Source organism: Thunnus albacares, chromosome 22, assembly GCF_914725855.1.
Source record: "Thunnus albacares chromosome 22, fThuAlb1.1, whole genome shotgun sequence".
Taxonomy (NCBI): Eukaryota; Metazoa; Chordata; class Actinopteri; order Scombriformes; family Scombridae; genus Thunnus; species Thunnus albacares.
The window spans coordinates 4,466,480-4,484,285 of NC_058127.1; the positions used below are offsets into that span (position 1 = coordinate 4,466,480).

A 17,806-nucleotide genomic window follows, 5' to 3' on the forward strand; every position below is an offset into this window, starting at 1 on the left:
TTCTCACTTCAGGTTGTTTCCCATCACCCTTGAAGAGGAAACATATGTTCCAAGAATACAACAGTAGTAAGAACTAGTTACCTCTCCTGGCTGTGGTTCAGGAGGTAGAGCAGGTCGTCCACTAATCGGAAGATTGGCGGTTTGATTCCCGGCTCCCCCAGTCCACATGCCGATATGTGTGAATGGTTAGTTTCCTCTGATGGGCAGGTTGGGATCTTGCATGGTAGCCCCTGTACCCATTCAGTGTGTGAATGTGATTTGTAGTGTAAAAGAGCTTTGAATGGTTGGAAGACTAGAAAGGTGCTATACAAGTACTTACCATTTACCTTTCCAATGCCACCTAAGGCTAAAGAAGTTCATTTTAAAATGATGAACATGATTTACCCATGTAATGACTTCTTACACCAAAGGTTTAATTTAGATTTAAATATTTGTACTTTCTGTAACTGAGATGTTGAAACCATAAAACATCTTTTTTTTTCTTTTGTAGATTAACCGGGACTTTTTGGGATGCTTTTCAATAGCCAATTGGATAAAATATAATGGTCAAAGTATTCTGTTTCTACATGAAAATATAAAGTTTGGTCCCCAACTGGAGGACAAGAAAACAGAATCTGTAATAATAATTTGATTATTTGACAAAATATTTCATGCAGGCCTTTTAAAAACTAATCCTATATTTTCCACACATCTAAAAGAGATAACACTATATAAAAAAAATATTGTTGTAGTTGTAGTTGTAAAATTCAAAAAGCTCTTTACCTTTATGAATATCTATGAACCTTAATTCCTGATTGACCACTTGTGTGCCTCTTATTTATTTCTGTTTTGTAATTTATTTTGTTTTTGTTATTGTTGTGTTGTTGGGGGTTTTTTGGCTGAAATGAACTGCAGTCTCTTGAGTATGACAAGTGTCTTTTTGATTATGTCCTACATGACACACCCACTTTACTACATGACCCCGGCCTCTCTAAACCCAACCATCCACCACCTAAACCCGACCAAGTGTGTGTGTGTCGTGTAGATGCTGCACGTTCAGCTGGATAAACTTGTGTTAGTCAGAGAGGAGACCTGCTGGATTTCACCGACCAGGACCACTACAAGAGCGGAATGGAGGAGAATCAGAACCCGGAGCACCGCACCGACAACCCCGTTAAAGGGGAAGAATCAGGCTCAGCCTCTGCTACCACCGATAAACAGGTCAGTGTGTCATGACTGCATGATAAAATTTGCAGTTGCAGTTTAACTGGTTTTTGAATTAAGTGGTGGTATCCGCGTGATTGGGCACGTGGTAGAAGGCGATCTGGGGACACTAGAGAAGAGGATTATGGTGTAATTTAGGTACCAGATCGGCTCGGGGTGTTAATTTAGCTGTGCTAGCTGTCTGACTAATCTAATTCAAGAATATCATCCTTTATGAAATGCCACGAGTTATGTTTGTTTGTGTGGAGTCAGTGCGTGTTTTGTTGTGGAGAATTTATCCGTTTTTCGGATTCTAGCATACATGCTAGAGCTAAGTGGTGCGCTGCCAAAACATTCCGGGTGGAACTCGCGCTGTAGAACTGTTGTTCCGCATGTCTGAGTAAATTGGATTATTAATCTATTTCGACAGTATTTTTTTGCGTCATGGGGCGTATTTTTCGTGCGAATACATGGTTCTAGGAGAGACTCATAGTTATGGGAGCCCATTTCCGCCAATGTGATGAAGAAAAAGATTCTGTAACTCATTATAATGAGAAACTTTCTCAAATGAGTTAGTGGCATAACGCCTGTAGATGACGTTGTTCAGTCAGTCTCATCTTCCCCCTATTTGTTATGTTTTTCAGTTCGTGAATTAGCTTGAAAATAACTAAACAACGCCATCCACAGGCGTAATGCTACTAACTTGTTATTTTTGAGATACTCAGTCATTATTTTGAGAAAGTTTCTCATTATAATGACTTACAGGATCTTTTTTTCATCACATTGGTGGAAATGGGCTTCCATATTACACACATTACATATTGTATTAAGAAGACAGTTGGTAGGAGATTTGAATGCTGAGACGCAACTGAGGTTTCCTTTGTCAAGACGGAGCAAACTACAGTTTTGCAGCATTTGTGCCTCAGTGAATTCCATTTGTGGGTTGTACATGGAATTTGTTGTTGTACTTTTTCTAATAATGGAGCAGCCCATGACTGCAGCAGTACATTTATGCCCAGCACAGAATTAAATAAATAATTTTTAAAAAGTAAAAAATCTTGTTTATAAATGAGACTGTCTACATTAAATATATTAAACATATTAAAAATCTACATTTATCTATTATTGTATTATTAAAATACCTATAAAGGATCAGAAGTCTGAGACCACTTTCCCATTAGTGTATGTATACATACTATATATACATAGTGAACTTACACTCTCTACACAAAAATATGAAATAATTAAATGTAAAGTTTTTCCTCTACATTTTATTAGATGTGGACCTCTTTCTCTACACAATCGTACAATCAAAATTTGCTCATGTAAATGTTAGTCTATGACGCAAACATATGGCATCTGTACACTTTCCAGCATACAACCAATTATAATGTGTGATGTCATCCGTAAATGTCGGCCAATCTGGCACGCAGAGCCAAACTGCAATTAAGAGACTTGAGATGTACCCATAGAAGCAAAGTAATCAGAATGTTTATTTCCTGGTTAGCCAACATTGGGACAATCAACAGTCTGTCTCACGCATGTGGATATCATCAGTTAATTCAAACACCTGTTAAACAGTTACAAGGGTCTGTGTATCATCCCTTCATTCTGTTGTTGGAGAGAAAGTCTGAAAAAAGGAGACTAAAACACTTCCAGGCTAAGTGTTCAGAGTTTTTTGGGTGTAGGTTTTAGTGTTTCCTGGTTTCACATTAGCAAAACTGAAACACAAGGAGATCATGGACATTTCACTCAGTAAATCTGAGGCAAAAGGAATAATCAAGAGCGGCAGCACAGTTGGGATACAGCAAACACAGAACGACACCTTTATGCAGTGCAGCCAAAATTAGGCACAGTGAGGTTAGTTAAAAGGAGCAACAAAGAGGAGAACATCTTAGCAAGGCTGAAGGTTGGACACAATAAACACTGCAATCATCAGGATTATGTGAGCACTGTTGAATAGAGAAATCAGTGCAGCATATAATTTGTCACTTCCAAAAACACTGAACAAAAATTATTGAAAAGGAAAAGAGGAAAGCTTGGAGCGGAAGAACTGAGTCTGAAAAATGGATTTGTGATCAGGTTAGGCAGTCTATTCCATTATTTGGAAGAAACTAAACTGAACAAAATAACTAAGTGTTCAGTAAAAATATAGTTTTTTGTATATTTATATATTTATTCATTGTGTTTGTTTCTTTAAGGGGATAGATGACTGTGGTTCACATTCAAACAATACAGTAGGTGGCAATAATGCACCTCAACGCTGGTTGCCACCCAACATAAAACAGGAAAAAGAAGAAGAAGAACAGTCCATCAGTCAGAGAGGAGACCTGCTGGATTTCATCGACCAGGACCACTACAGGAGCAGAATGGAGAACCAGAAACCCATTAAAAGGGAAGAATCAGGCTCGCCTTCTGCTACCAGCGATAAACAGGTCAGTGTTCATGACTTCCTGATGAAACTGGCTTCATAACGAGACTTAAGACATGAGGACGAGTCTTAAGGGTTGGTGTATCATCTGTTCATTGTGTTGTTGGAGAGAAAGTCTGGGAAAAAGGAAACTAAAACACTTTCAGACTTTATGTTCACGCAGCTTTTCAGCTGTAAAAACTACAAAAAGGTTTCAGTGTTTCCTGGTTTCACCTTGTAACGAACAAAGCTAGAAAATAATCTCCATTTACTTTTTGTTGGAGGAATTTTCCGTTCTCCTGCGCAGCAGTACTCCAGCACAAATAAATACAGTTGGTCAATCAAAGTGAAATAACTCACAATCATCCTCTAAATAGTCCACGGGATAATCTGTCATTGCACTCTTTTTTTTTTAGTTTCCTTACAGTCTAACTGTGGTGAAAGTCAGCTTCATACATGTAAACAAACCAGCGTGCGTGGATGAATATGTGGGCGGTTCAGTTAGCCGTCAAGTTACCCTGGATAAAGATCCCTATCCGGTTAGCTATAATGCCACTGTGGGCGGCTAGTTCCTGTGGTTACTTTCACCATCAGACACTTATAACAGTCTGAGCCTGTCAGTGGCAAAAACAAGTACTTTTAGTGGACGTACTTTGAAGGGGACAATTGCCACCAAGGATTACATTGCAGCCTGTTTCACGGCTGCTGGCTGAAGTGATCTCGCTCAATACTGGACCAATTCCAAAAAATTTTGTCCCCATTAGTCACTCAGACTCCAGGTTAAAAAATACCTGAACTTCCCTTTAAGAACAACACCCCATTTATTTCCACTAATACTCGCTCTGATATTAATGGTTCATACGTTATCGTTACCAGAAAACTGTATATCATGTCTGTTGTTTCAGCAAATATTAACGCTCCAAACTGGGATCATGGGAAACATGCTGATGGTATTAATACCAGCAACCATTTCTATTACTGTCATTACTGTCTTCATTTCCTCAGTGTTTTCAGGGAACCACAGAGCAGCTCTCCTGCCTTCATTAGTAGTTTGATTTTCTTTAGACGCAAGTGACATGTAAAATCATGAATTTTTGAAATATGAATTTGTGTTAAGAATCCAAGACACTTTGAGCTGCATTTACAGTGATTTCCTGTCATTTTCCAGTCTTGAACATTGAACAACCTGCTTTTAGAGTTGAAAAAGTTTTTGATTTCTCTTCTCCAGAGTCCGAAAAAGCTGCAACATACTGAATACTGGTCAGTAGGATCTCATTATTGATTGCATTTACTCCTCCATTTGTAGCACTTTAAATTTACTCATCTCTACTTCTCTCCAGAAAAAAATGGCAAAAATGTGCTCAAATTATGATGCCAGCTGTCCTCAATCTGTCTATCAATCTCTCTGCCATTGTCTGATTGTCTTGTAATTATTTGTGGGGGGGGTTGACTGTCAATGCTCTTATTTTATTTTACCGAACAGCGAAAAAGTAAAGTTTTCGCACAAAGGTCAAGAGAGGTCTAGATATCCTGACTATGTCTGTGGTTGGAATAAAGCTTAAAAAACTCTGGATCCTATATTTCCCATTATGCAACTCTATTTATGCTTTGAGATCACTCGTTCCACCATGTCATCTCTCTCTCTCTCTTTCTCTCTATGTCTGTTGTCATAGAAACAAACAGGACGAGAGGGACTCAAACATCACTGCTGTCAGCACTGTGACAAAGCCTTCACGACGTCACAATATTTAAAGATTCATCAGAAAGTTCACACAGGAGAGAAACGCCCTAGTTGTGACCAGTGTGGGAAAACTTTCACTACAGACGGTCATTTGAAAATCCACCAACGCATTCACACTGGAAAGAAACCGTACAGCTGTGAGCAATGTGGGAAAACTTTCACTACAGACACTAATCTAAAAATCCACCAACGGACACACACTGGAGAGAAGCCGTACTGGTGTGAACAATGTGGGAAAACTTTCTCTCAAGACAGCACTTTAAAAAGGCACCAACGCATTCATACTGGAGAGAAGCCATACTGGTGTGAACAATGTGGGAAAACTTTCACTGATGACAGTACTCTAAAAAGGCACCAACGCATTCACACTGGAGAGAAGCCCTACAGGTGTGAACAATGTGGGAAAACTTTCTCTCAAGACAGTAATTTAAAAATCCACCAACGCATTCATACTGGAGAGAAGCCGCACTGGTGTGAACAATGTGGGAAAACCTTCACTCATGTCAGTACTCTTAAAAGCCACCAACGCACTCACACTGGAGAGAAGCCGTACTGGTGTGAGCAATGTGGGAAAACTTTCACCGATGACAGTAATCTAAGAAACCACCAACGTGTTCATACTGGAGAGAAGCCGTACTGGTGTGACCAATGTGGGAAAACTTTCACTCAAGACGGTAATCTAAAAAAACACCAACGCATTCACACTGGAGAGAAACCGTACAAGTGTGAGCAATGTGGGAAAACTTTCACTCAGGCTAGTTCCCTAAAAACCCACCAACGCAGTCACTCATTCTGTAGGGTGGTAGTTTCCCAAGAAGTGCCTTATAGATAAACAGATACCAATGCTTGTTGTGTCTTTCAGTGAAGACCAGCCAACCTTTTTGATTAGAATACAATGATGAGTGTAACTATCACCTGAAATAAAAATAAAGGCTGAGTGTTATACAGTGTCCAGGGGTTTAATTGCTGAGGTAGAGGCATGCCTGTACATTACATCACCATAATCCAGAACCGGCATAAAAACTGCTTTGATCACCCTCTTCCTACTACACATTGGAAAGGTGTTTCTGTAAAAGAAGCTGACTTTTTGCTTCAGTTTACCAACAGGTTGTGCACACGATATTTGAATGTAAACTTCTTGTTTAGCCAAATGCCAAGGTATTTATATACTGTCACTCTGTCAATGTTATATCCATTTGTAGTGGATATATGCAAGTCGTTATGATTATTATATTTTTGTCTCTAGAGAACACCATGAATTTTGTTTTATTTGCATTAAGAACTAGTCTGAGCTAAATGAGTGCATCTTGAAGGACATTAAAGGAGAACTGTGACTCCTCAGTGGCTAATTTTACAGTCAGCAGTACAGTACAATATGGTATCATCTGCGTATAAATGAACATGACAACCATCAAAGGAAAAGGCAACATTGTTGATATAAATAGAAAATGGCGTAGGGCCTAAAACTGATCCTCAGTGTCTCTCCATATAAAGCAAGGAATCTGTCTGTATATAGGTATGTATGTTTATCGAAAACTATTTATCTGATCTACTTCATACCTGGCGGATGTATTGCTGAGGACCCAAAGAAGTAATGTGTCAAGTGTGAAGTTGTTTGGATGAGCGGTTCTTGAGAATTATATAAAAATACCTCATAAATAACACCGCTTCTGCTTCTTCTTCTGCCCATGGAGTGAACGAGTGGAAATACAGATGCTGATCACTCAGCATTGTGTTGAACATGTTTTAGAGGCAGGTTAGCGATGTCCACCTGTCTGCTCTACATGCCTCTAATAACATTGGTGTTCTATCTTGAGCTTCTCTACAAACTGAGGGCTGCCAACTTTAACTTGAGAAACAGCATGCTTGCCATTAGCAGCCCACGTAACCCTGAAATTTTTCTTTTTTTTAACCTTGGGTTTCATGTTGATCCAAGTTGTAGAGGTGCTCAAAGTGTGAGTCACATAACATTGTCATTGGGGGAAAAAAACAGCATTTTTGCTCTTTACAACTTTATACTGCTCTACAAAAAAAACGCGGCACAGCAGATATGTATGGTGGTTAAAGGTGCGTATATTAAAAGTTAAATAAACCTTGAAATTAGTTTGAGATTTAGCATTAGTTGGTGGTTTTACAGCAGATTGAGGAACAGTTGAGTTTAAACTTTACATTGAGTTTAATGGTAATTCGATTTTAAGGAGTAACAGTATGTTTGGGGACAGACTGAGACAAGGTGACACTAAAATAGGAGATAAAATACATGGGATGTTGATAAAGTTAGGTTTAAGAGAGAATTTAAGGTAACGTGTCTTCTAATGATGCATTAATGAGAACGGGTGAATACAGGAGAACTGAGGGTGTGTTTACCTGAGGCTCAGAGAGATGTGAGGCTCCTTCGACCTGAGCAGATCTCTGATGGAGAAGGAGGTGAAACCTAGAAAGCTCCTCTAAGTGAGACAGGTTTTCATTCTTATCAATAAACTATAACATTTCAATGTTTAAATAGTCTGTTTTAGCACTTTCTGTATATTTGTATTCTAACCAATTCCAGTTCATTGGTGGTTTTCAACTGGCTGTTCTAAATGTTTTGGTTGCACAGGAAGTGATGTGTTCTACATTTCTGCTTAGTGGAAAGCAAGGGGGACTTGGCATTGAGTTGAGTCCAAGGCAGAGCTAGGATTCACAGACCTGCACCATGTATAATCTTAAAAGGTTTTGACTGAAACATCTGTGCAAACAGCCTGAATAGGACATACTGCCATAAGTGTATTTCTTTATTTGTTTATTAGGCTCCCCATTAGTTGCTACCTGGGAGACTAGATGACTTTTGAAATCTGTGAGTGTGCACATCAGACAGGACAATAATAAGAAGACCAGTTCAACTCATATCGTGTTGAGAATTGATTGCATGAACTGTCTTAATGGGGGAGAGGATGTTGTATCTTTAGTTCACTGATACAGTAATTCATACAGTTGTTCATATAGTTTAAAATATACAATTATGAAGGTTAAATTTTACAAATGTGGAGTCATTTATTTGTGGTATTAGAAGTGAAAGATTGTGAACAGTGAATACAGACCACAAGGTGGCAGTAATGTTTCAGACCAGAGTTACAAGCAGAGGAAGGAGGTCAGCTTGAGAGAAGTTTTGATAGCACAAGATGTATGTAATCAGTGCAATGCCATGTGTTTTACAATGTAATAATGCACAGTTTGTTCAGTAAAAGGTTGAATGCAGAAACATGAGGTTCTGTGTCTGTCCTATTTTAGATTGTGGTGCAGGAGTCTGGGGTTATTGTAAGCAAGCAAAAAATGTGATGCAGTTCAGAATAGAGCTGTGTGTTGTTTTCTGGTTATGCATAAAACAGCCCCAAAACTTGCAGTATGTGGTGGCATGGGATGTGCAGCATCAGGGTGACATGTTGCAACTGTGGAATAGATTAATCAACATGCCCGATAACAGACTTGCCAAACAAATTTTCTCTTGGGATTTTTCAAATAATTACTCTTGGATAAGGGAGCTCGCAAAAATATTTGGAAAGGCAGGTCTTCAATATATATTTAGAAAGAAATTATCTAGTAGTGTTAGTCAAATTAACCAATACTGTTTGAAAATTATAAAGAGAAACGGTCACAAGAAATTTTGTGTAACCCAAAAGTGAGAACGGAGAGTTTGATTAAGTGCACTTGCCACTCTGAGCATTACGCCACCCTTAACCTGACCAGCTGAGATGTGCTATCATGCCTCTGGCGGTGGAAACTGGACGCGTTCATTCAATTCCTGAGGAGAACAGAAAGTGTCACCCGTGAGATGTGAGAGTCAAAAATGAAATTCACTTTTTGTTCTATTGTACATCACATGCATCACAATTTAAAATATAGACTTTTCCTTAAAATGTCTGCAGAATGTCCTGATGTGATTTCTATGTCTGATGAATGTAGGTATCAGTACCTGTTTACGAACAAAGTGTTTCACTTCGCTCATTTTGTGCAACACCATGCGAGGGTGCTTTATGTTTGATTTGTTAAAGGGACAGTCTGTGCCTCAGATATGTCTAACTTATGTTTTATAGTAGTAGTATGTTTTATAGTTTAATGTCAAAGGAGCAGGATTGTGTTCATATTTAGTTTGACATTGATTGACATGTATGGAAGTGTATTATATTTGTTCTTTTGCTCTCATTATGTTATGTTATTGCCCCCGTAAGAACCTTGTAAGAACATGCGGGGTAGACACCTTTTGGTGCAGTACACTTTGAAAATAATGTACCTTACTTTACCTAAAACTGGCTGCAAGTTGAGTTACTTGAACAAGCATCTGATAAGTAGATCAAATCCACACTGTCGGCGTGTCGGAGATTTAAATAATCAATTAAGTTATTCTGCTGTGTCTTGTGCGTAAATGCGCACGAAGCCGCGAGGAGATCGTTGCATCTCTCTCTCTCTCCCTGTCTCTTTCTCGACGCGGTATATTTATATATATCCTGAATATTTATCCTGTTAACAAGTTGAACACAGCTTTGGACGAATAACGAACGAATTTGGTCATTGAAAACGGAAATGATGTCCGTGTTTATTTGCATATAGAGCGGGGAGGTGAGATCTGACAAGTAAGACAAGTGGTCATTCAAGACGCATGTTAATAACAGATGTAAACAAGGCCTGAGAGTCATCTGAACACATGCTTCAATGGAAGGGATACAACTCAAGGAAATCTCACATTTTGTACAAAGGAGTTAGGAGGAGCCACAAATTTGCTTAAATTTGATTGCTGACCGAGAAGTAGTGTAGAATCTTAAATATATCTTCCTCATTTTACATGTCATAGCATTTTTTTAAATGTCTGAATCTGGAAAAACGTTGATTATTTCCAGATATACATGGAAATATTAGAGATTTTGAGTTAGTTTTAAGAAAGAAACACATTCTCTCAAATCTCTCAACCCAATTGAACACCAATGTGAGATTTTGGACTGATGTGTTAGACAGCGCTCTCCACCACCATCATCAAAACACCAAATGAAAGAATATCTTTTTAAAGAGTGGCGTTCATCAGCCTTGGTTTGATTCTACAGTCTGTAGGACTCTTCTGGAGGGATGTTTGGACTGATTTTAAGATATCAATCCACAAACTTAAAGAAGCACAGAGCTGCAGAATCTGGACACCTGAAAAGGACACATGCATAAAAATTACTATGATATAAAACTTATAATGGAGGAAGGAAAATTGGAAATGTTGTGTAATTGTTAAATTATTTTTGGCCAAACTATGCATTCATAAATGTTGAGGTATAAATATGACTTTTTCTTCAAAGATGCAAAGAAAACAAAGGAAATCGCAGCAGAGGGGAGGGAGTATATGGAATATTGAGGAAAAAGCCTTTATTAATTACATAGCAATTTGAAAGTGGACATCAACTTCCTCTTTATTCAAATGGCATTATGTTAGAACAAAGCCCAACGTTTCAACTTATACCTTCATAAAGGGGCTAAACAGGAATAATGGGTTGAAAACCACTTTTTATACATTTTCAAACATCAAACAAGGCATCATCTGTATCAGCTGTTAGGTCATGTGTGTCTGCTTTACACATTATGGCGTCATCTTGTGGTTCAATCAAAACAAATCAATCTAGCCAAAAGACAAAAAAGGCTCCATATATCAAAGCTAAATAATAACATAATGTAAAATAAATAATAAAATAATAATACATAAGTTCAACTTGGCTTGTACAGAAACACCTCGAGTCAGTAGAGGAGAGGAAGATTATGGAATATTGGGGAAAAAGTCTCTATTAGTTACATAAACAGTGAAGAAACAGTACCGTAGCTTGACCCTTTTAATTGGGTATTTTGGACAACAGGTGTGAGATAATGAGTCATTAGGAGATTCTTTCCCTAAGATTACACAAACAAAAAAACTAAAACCTCCAAAAACAGTAAATCATACACTTAAGTTGACTCAAATGAAAAGTATACCATACAAAAAATGCGTTCTGTATTGAAATAAATAGAAATTAATGCCCTCATGTATCTATCTGTCTGTCTAGTTCTGCTTCTGCACATCCTGTCTTGGGTCTTCACTCGTCTTTTCTGTCCTCTCACTCTCTCTGTCAGTCAGCAGCAGGTCAGGATGGAAGTAACAGCTCTCTCTCTGCTTCTCTGTAAGTAACATGACTGTGAGACATTTGTCTTTTGTTTTACTTATATCTTTTGTTCATTGTATTATTATGTTTCTTAAATGCCCTGTTTTATACTGTGTTTGCCACATTTCATCACTGCATGGCTGATTTACACATTTTTATATTGCACATTCTGCATATTGACTTTTATCTTGGACAGTATATGTATAAATCAGACAAATGCAAACACTAATTGTCCTATAGTGAGCTTAATCTCAGCTTACAGTGTATGAGTGTAGTGTAAAATCTGTTTTTCTTTTATCTTTACAGCCTTTTTATTAGTTTCAATTGTTTTTTTGCTCTCTATATCAAACAGTACTTTGTTGTCCTACCTGTGTTCCTTCCTCATCTTGAGTTATGTGATATTTTGAGTCTGATTTTGATTTTTTCCACAAAGATCCTCATGTTTTACACTCTACCACCTATTTAGCATTTACAAGCAGTATATAAGCAGTTAATACATGCTTTAAAACACACTATAATGTAGTTTTAAGCAGGTGACATTTTTAAGTGTTCATTAATGTACACTGTGTAAACAACTCTAACTTCTTCTATGAAGACATATTTTATATTATTGCAACTTTGTTTTACTATATTGTAATTCCTCTACCTTTATACTCATAAATAAGGATTTGATTTATTCATGGATCTGCAAAACTTACTTAATCCTCAGGATAACATGTTAATTTCCAACTTTGGTCTAACTAAGTTAAAAAAAAAACAGACACAAAACATGTAACATACAGCCTTAAAAACGTAACCTGACACACCAGATGGTTTCTTACACTGAACCACCTGAGAAGTCATCCTTGGAAACTGTTTGGAAAAAGGCAGGCACTTTCTAAAAATACTTGGCAGGTGATTAGATTAACCATCTGTCAATCACCATCTATCATCGTCTTACCTTGCGAGGCAGCTGGATTCGCAATGCTGATTGGTCCAAACCACCAGTGGTTCAGACACGTGCATAATTTGAAGCATGACAAAATGGATTCTCATGTGATCTTGTGATCTTGCAAATCCAGCTGCCTCGCAGGGTAATTAAAAAACAAAATTTCAAATGAGCTCACCACTGCCAAACATGGTAATGTTTTTTTTTTATAATAAAAATGACTTTTAATGTGTGTGTCTTTCATTTTGTCTGATTTAGTGATGAGTCCTTGGGATTCTGGTCAAGCACAAGGTAAGATTAAAGTCAGGAGTATCAAATTTAGTCCAGGACAAGTAATGAAACTCTTTGTCAAAGTCATTATTATTTGTAACAGTTTAGTCATTCTGGTTTTAATTATGAAACCTACCTTACGTTTTGCCTTTCTCAGTCTTACATGTATGATTTTAATGCTCTCTCTCTTTCACACATCCATCCAGCCTGCAGCAGCAACATGACTCACTAGTACCAAAAACAGTACTGGTCTGTCTTCACTGGTTATCAATGAAATACAGAATTGAAGAGTCTTTTATTTGTCTTTAAAGCTCTGGATGGACTGGCACTACCTTATCTTTCTGAACTCCTCATCCCCTATCTACCGCCAGACCTCTCAGATCTGCTGACCAGTCACTGCTCTTCATTCCATGCTCCCAATTTCATTGACATGGTCATTGACTTGATCCTCATAACTATGTCTCTGTTTTCATTTGATTGTGTTTCTCAGTCACTGTGACGCAATTTTTCTTGTTTTTAAATGTGCTCTATAAATAAATTGACTTAATTTTACTTCTCCTGTCTCCATCCTGCCTTCAGTCTCTGTGACGGTCCACCCTGAAAGGTCACAGTTCTTTAAGTATGACAGTTTTTCCGTGAGCTGCGAGGAGGAAGAAATGACTGAATGGAGGGTGATGAAGAGGATGGAGGATGGGGAGGTTTGTCTGAGAAAACATATTAGCTTTTCCACTCACAGCACATTGATTACAATTATTAATTATTAACATTTACTAACTCGTAAATGTTGGATGACTTCTGATTCACTCCCCTTCAGGTGCATCCATGTCCATTGTCCTGCTCCGTCATTGCTGCCTTCCCTGCCACAGATAGCGGAGTGTACTGGTGTGAAACTGGAGTGGGAGCAAGCAGCAGTGCCATCAACATCACTGTCACTGGTAGGCTTGGATCAAAAATAATAACAGATGACTTGATATATACTGTTTGAAAGTGTAGTGGAAGTATGGGTCAATGCTGGTGACAGAGGATTAAATCAGACAGTGTTGACTGGATTGGACTGGATTTAGTCATACTGGCTCCAAGGGGGGTAATGATGGCCGTTCATTTGGTCAGCCACTTTGGCTCAGAATGAAATATTTCAACAACTACTGGATGGATTGCCATGAAATTTTGTTCACACATTCATGTTACCCAGAGGATGAATCCTCCTAACTTTGTTAATCACCTGACCTTTCCTCTTATGGTTCAAAGTGAAATATCTCGACAACTATTTGATGCATTGGCATGAAATTTACGACAGATATTCAGGCTCCCAAAACACAACTTTGGTGATCCGCTGACTTTTCCTTTAGATGGATTGGTACCAAATTCTGTACAGACATTAATTGTTCCCAGACAATGTATTGTAATGACTCTGGTGACCCCCTGACTTTCCATGCAGCTCCACCTTGGCATTGCCATTGTTTTTTATTGAAATATCTCAGCCACTATTGGATGGATTGCTGTGACATTTTGTAAAGACATTCATAATCTCCAGAGGATGGATCTGAAAAACTCTGATCCCTTGACCTTCCCTTTGGTTTATGACTAAATACCAGCAAAACTAATGACATTCCCATCAGCTTCATTTAAACTTTGTGTTTAGTGCTAATTAACAAATGTTAGTATGCTAACATGCTAAACTAAGATGGTAAAAATGATACCTGCTAAACATCAACATACTTGTATTATCATCATGAACATGTTAGCACACTGACTTTAGCATTTAGCTCGAAGGACTCCTGTGCTTAATTGATATGTTCTTTAGATTAAAGCTACAAAACAGTATGTAACCCAGTTTTCAACAATTTTAAAGCAGTTACTTTCCTGTTTCCCCTCCAATTGAACTTTATCGTGAGTGAAAATGTTCACTAAAATCCAACACAATAGTAATTCTAAACATTAAGATTTTTATATCAACATCTAGTAAAGCACTGATAAATTATCAGGGGTGGAAGACTGAACCACATCTAACCTTCAATACAAAGATACTGTTGGTTATGTGTGATGTGTGTACTCTGTGTGTTCATCTACTTGTCATTCAGCTGGTTCTGTGATACTGGAGAGTCCTGTTTATCCTGTGATGGAGGGAGACAATGTGACTCTGAACTGCAGACACAGAGTTTCCTGTGACCGCCCCATTAATTTCTATAAAGATGGCTACCTCATCCAGAACAGCACGACTGGAAACATGACCGTCCATAATGTCACCAAATCTGATGAGGGACTCTACAAGTGTGATGTCTGCGGATTTGAAGAATCACCACAGAGCTGGCTGACTGTCAGAGGTGAGATATTTGGATGTTTAAGAGGTCTGAACAAGCACTACCTCTTACATAACCCTCCTGATTGGAATAAGTGATTCCAGGTGTACTCAGGTGAAGACTGATCACTGCCAGTTCAGAGCAGACAGTCCTGTCTCCCTCTTGCCTTACTGACAATGTGAGTTTCAGTTTATTGTTTGAATTATGCTTGTGGCCATATGTTTGATTACATTTCTACCTCACTGATGGATAGCTGGTTTATAGTATTGATTATTGATTTATGCATTTGTTTCTTTGACCATACCACAGAAAACCATGACTTGAACGGAGGAAATAAATGGACGACTAAATTGCATTTCCCTGTCAAGAACTCACTTATTTGAGGCTCTTAAGCGGCCAACTGTTCCTACACCAGCACATGCATTAGAATAAATCCACTTCAATAAATAAAATCTAAACAAACATGTAGGGATGTATTTGAGTAGTTTCCATTTCGAGTAAGGAAAAATAAGTGAAATCCTGCTATTATAGTTTGTTTCCATAGCCTCTGGCGCTGGAGGAAGCTGACCAATCAGAACAGAGTGGGCTCATCGGGAGGGCGGGCCTTAAAGAGACAAGAGCTAAAATGGCCTGTTTCAGACAGAGGCTGAACTGAGGAGCTCCATAAAGGGCCAGTATAAGATAAATAAGGAGTTTTAACTGTAAATCATGCAAAGATATTCCAGTAGAGCCATAGAATATAAATATACACCTGGAAACGTGCATGATATGTCCCTTTAAAGAACATAACTTAAACTTGAATCAGTGTCTTGTTGTGTCCATCTCTGTGTTGTTGTTTTAAGTTGTTTGTATTAAGCAAGTCTCCACCTGATGCTTCCTTGATATCAGCCATCAAGCTCACATTGTGGGCAGATATTATACCCATCTCTATCTCCCCTTGTTTCCTATCTGCCTCTTCGCTTCTCATTGTCCAATAAAGGCAAAACGCCAAAAAAAAAAAATCCTTAAAAAAAAAAAAGTTCACATCATGGCATGTTGATCACTCTTGTCTTTTGTTGTTCTTAAAGTCGAGTCCAAAAAACTTGAGAGCAGACAAGAGCTTACAACAAACTATGACTAGCTAACCAGCAACTGACTTGCTCACTGATGTCTCTGTTGCCTCTGCAGCGCCATCTGAAGGCCAGGATCCTCCAGCGCCCCTGTTGCCTGTCTTCACACTGGTGCGCCACCTGGTGGTAGGAACTCCTTACCTGCTGTCCACCATCATACTGGGACTCATATACAGAGACAGAGCAAGAGGTGAGAACAGCTGAACTGACAATTTAAACCAAACCAGAAAGTAAAGAGAGTGAAAAAGATCTGCAGAAAACACATTTTAAACAAAGCAGAATACTGTAGATTTTATTTGGCTTTTTAAAGGAATAGCTGTTGGTGAAGAAGTAAAACTGTGTCACTGAAAGGTCCCTTTAAGGCCAATTTTTTGTCGTTTTTGCATATTTTTTTGCAGCGCGGCATGCCAATAAAGCAAGGCGAAAATGTAATGATGTCATAATGGAAATGGCTGCATGACAACAGTGACATTTAAGAGGGACGAGCATCTTCAGATTCAACCAAAAAAGAAGAAGAAAACATCCTGGTTTTGTTGGTTTGACTCCTTTTTAAAAAATGTTGCCTATTTAGGCTTTTTGGTGTCATTCTGTAGACAGTATGAACTTAAAAAGATGCTTTTCATGCAGTTTTTACATTGTTAGTTTAAACAACATCTTTGTGTTTTCTGTCATTTTGTGATGTTTGTTTGTGTTTTGCTGACATGCAAAATAAACTATTGAACGTCTGAATTTGCCTCACTGTTGTTATCAATAGAGTCAGAAGTGCATTCAGGCGTTTGGGCTGCTCTGTGGCCAAGGTAAAGCACTCACCGTTTCCGTGGCAATGGGTCTGACAGGAAGCTGAAGGCGTTTGAGGTGTGAGGTGAAGTAAGGTGGAGGTGGAGGGTGGGCATGGTGGCTGTGAGTGTATATCTGTGTTAGTGGCTATAAAACAGTCAATTATGGTTGCTGTTAACTTGTGATTGTTACATTTATTATAAGTAAATATTAATTTATCCATTATTATTAATAGATTACAGCTGCACTTATATATATGATAGCGACTGCACTTATACCACTATACTACTGTGCCACTACTTATCATGGTCCTGCTGCCACTGCTGCAACAGTATATTGATACTAGCCACTACTACCACTGCCTTTGCTGTTATACACCTGCACCATGACCTTGAAGTATAAAGTAAAAAATGAAAATACTCAAGTACATGTACTGCACCTTCAATGTACAGTGTCCTTCATGACACCACCCGTCATGTTCCATTGGAATTCATTTTAACCAGATTTTATTTAACACTGTTAATTAGATAAAAGTGGATATTGTTTAAAAAGTCAATGTTTAGCTCAAGTTTGCATTTGTAGCACTGCCGCTTGGAGAGGCAGAAGCTGGGCATTACAACCATTTATCCAATTCTTTAAACCAGTGGTTCTCAAACTTTTTCACATCAAGGACCCCAACACATTAGACCATGGACCCCTATCCATTAAGATTTTTGCTTTTAGATGTTTTATTGAAGAAAGTGTATGAAACCTGTGACCAAAATACCCATGCATTCTGTCTTTCTGTCTTTTACTTATGGATGGAATTATAGAGAAAATAAATTATCCCCCTTTTTGCTGGGGACCCTCTGGAACCCCTCAAGGACCCCTGGGAGTCCCTGGACACCACTTTGAGAACCATTGCTTTAAGCAAACTATTTTAACTGTTGATCCATTACTTTTA

The 17,806-nt window shown here is 38.3% G+C and overlaps 2 protein-coding genes and 1 long non-coding RNA gene across 3 annotated transcripts; 2 read left to right on the forward strand and 1 right to left on the reverse strand.

Moving 5' to 3' along the window:
* The first annotated feature begins 927 nt into the window (after positions 1 to 927).
* LOC122974459 (zinc finger protein 239-like) lies at positions 928 to 6,218 on the forward strand. Its single transcript, XM_044342492.1, has 4 exons — positions 928 to 1,200; positions 3,384 to 3,617; positions 5,266 to 5,755; positions 6,196 to 6,218. Exons 1-4 carry the CDS (start codon positions 1,111 to 1,113, stop codon positions 6,216 to 6,218), a joined length of 837 nt encoding a protein of 278 aa, XP_044198427.1. The 5' UTR covers positions 928 to 1,110.
* Positions 6,219 to 10,693: 4,475 nt separating this feature from the next.
* LOC122974340 lies at positions 10,694 to 16,198 on the reverse strand. The gene is made up of 3 exons (XR_006400351.1): positions 16,114 to 16,198; positions 13,453 to 13,534; positions 10,694 to 11,495 (listed from the first exon to the last, which is right to left on the reverse strand). It is a non-coding gene; the product is annotated as an uncharacterized LOC122974340 (long non-coding RNA).
* LOC122974206 (low affinity immunoglobulin gamma Fc region receptor II-a-like) lies at positions 11,362 to 16,815 on the forward strand. Its single transcript, XM_044342177.1, has 7 exons — positions 11,362 to 11,497; positions 12,666 to 12,698; positions 13,257 to 13,375; positions 13,492 to 13,612; positions 14,759 to 15,001; positions 16,145 to 16,276; positions 16,485 to 16,815. The coding sequence occupies exons 1-7, from the start codon at positions 11,362 to 11,364 to the stop codon at positions 16,544 to 16,546; spliced, it is 846 nt and encodes a 281-aa protein (XP_044198112.1). The 3' UTR covers positions 16,547 to 16,815.
* Positions 16,816 to 17,806: the final 991 nt, after the last annotated feature.

Excerpts from the sequence above, each read along its gene's own strand:
- LOC122974459 (XM_044342492.1), top strand. The coding sequence starts at position 1,111 with ATGGAGGAGAATCAGAACCCGGAGCACCGCACCGACAACCCCGTTAAA. Across the intron at positions 1,201-3,383 it reads CTGCTACCACCGATAAACAG|GGGATAGATGACTGTGGTTC; the intron begins GTCAGTGTGTCA and ends TGTTTCTTTAAG. Across the intron at positions 3,618-5,265 it reads CTGCTACCAGCGATAAACAG|AAACAAACAGGACGAGAGGG; the intron begins GTCAGTGTTCAT and ends CTGTTGTCATAG.
- LOC122974206 (XM_044342177.1), top strand. The coding sequence starts at position 11,362 with ATGTATCTATCTGTCTGTCTAGTTCTGCTTCTGCACATCCTGTCTTGG. Across the intron at positions 12,699-13,256 it reads GGATTCTGGTCAAGCACAAG|TCTCTGTGACGGTCCACCCT; the intron begins GTAAGATTAAAG and ends TCCTGCCTTCAG. Across the intron at positions 15,002-16,144 it reads GAGCTGGCTGACTGTCAGAG|CGCCATCTGAAGGCCAGGAT; the intron begins GTGAGATATTTG and ends TTGCCTCTGCAG.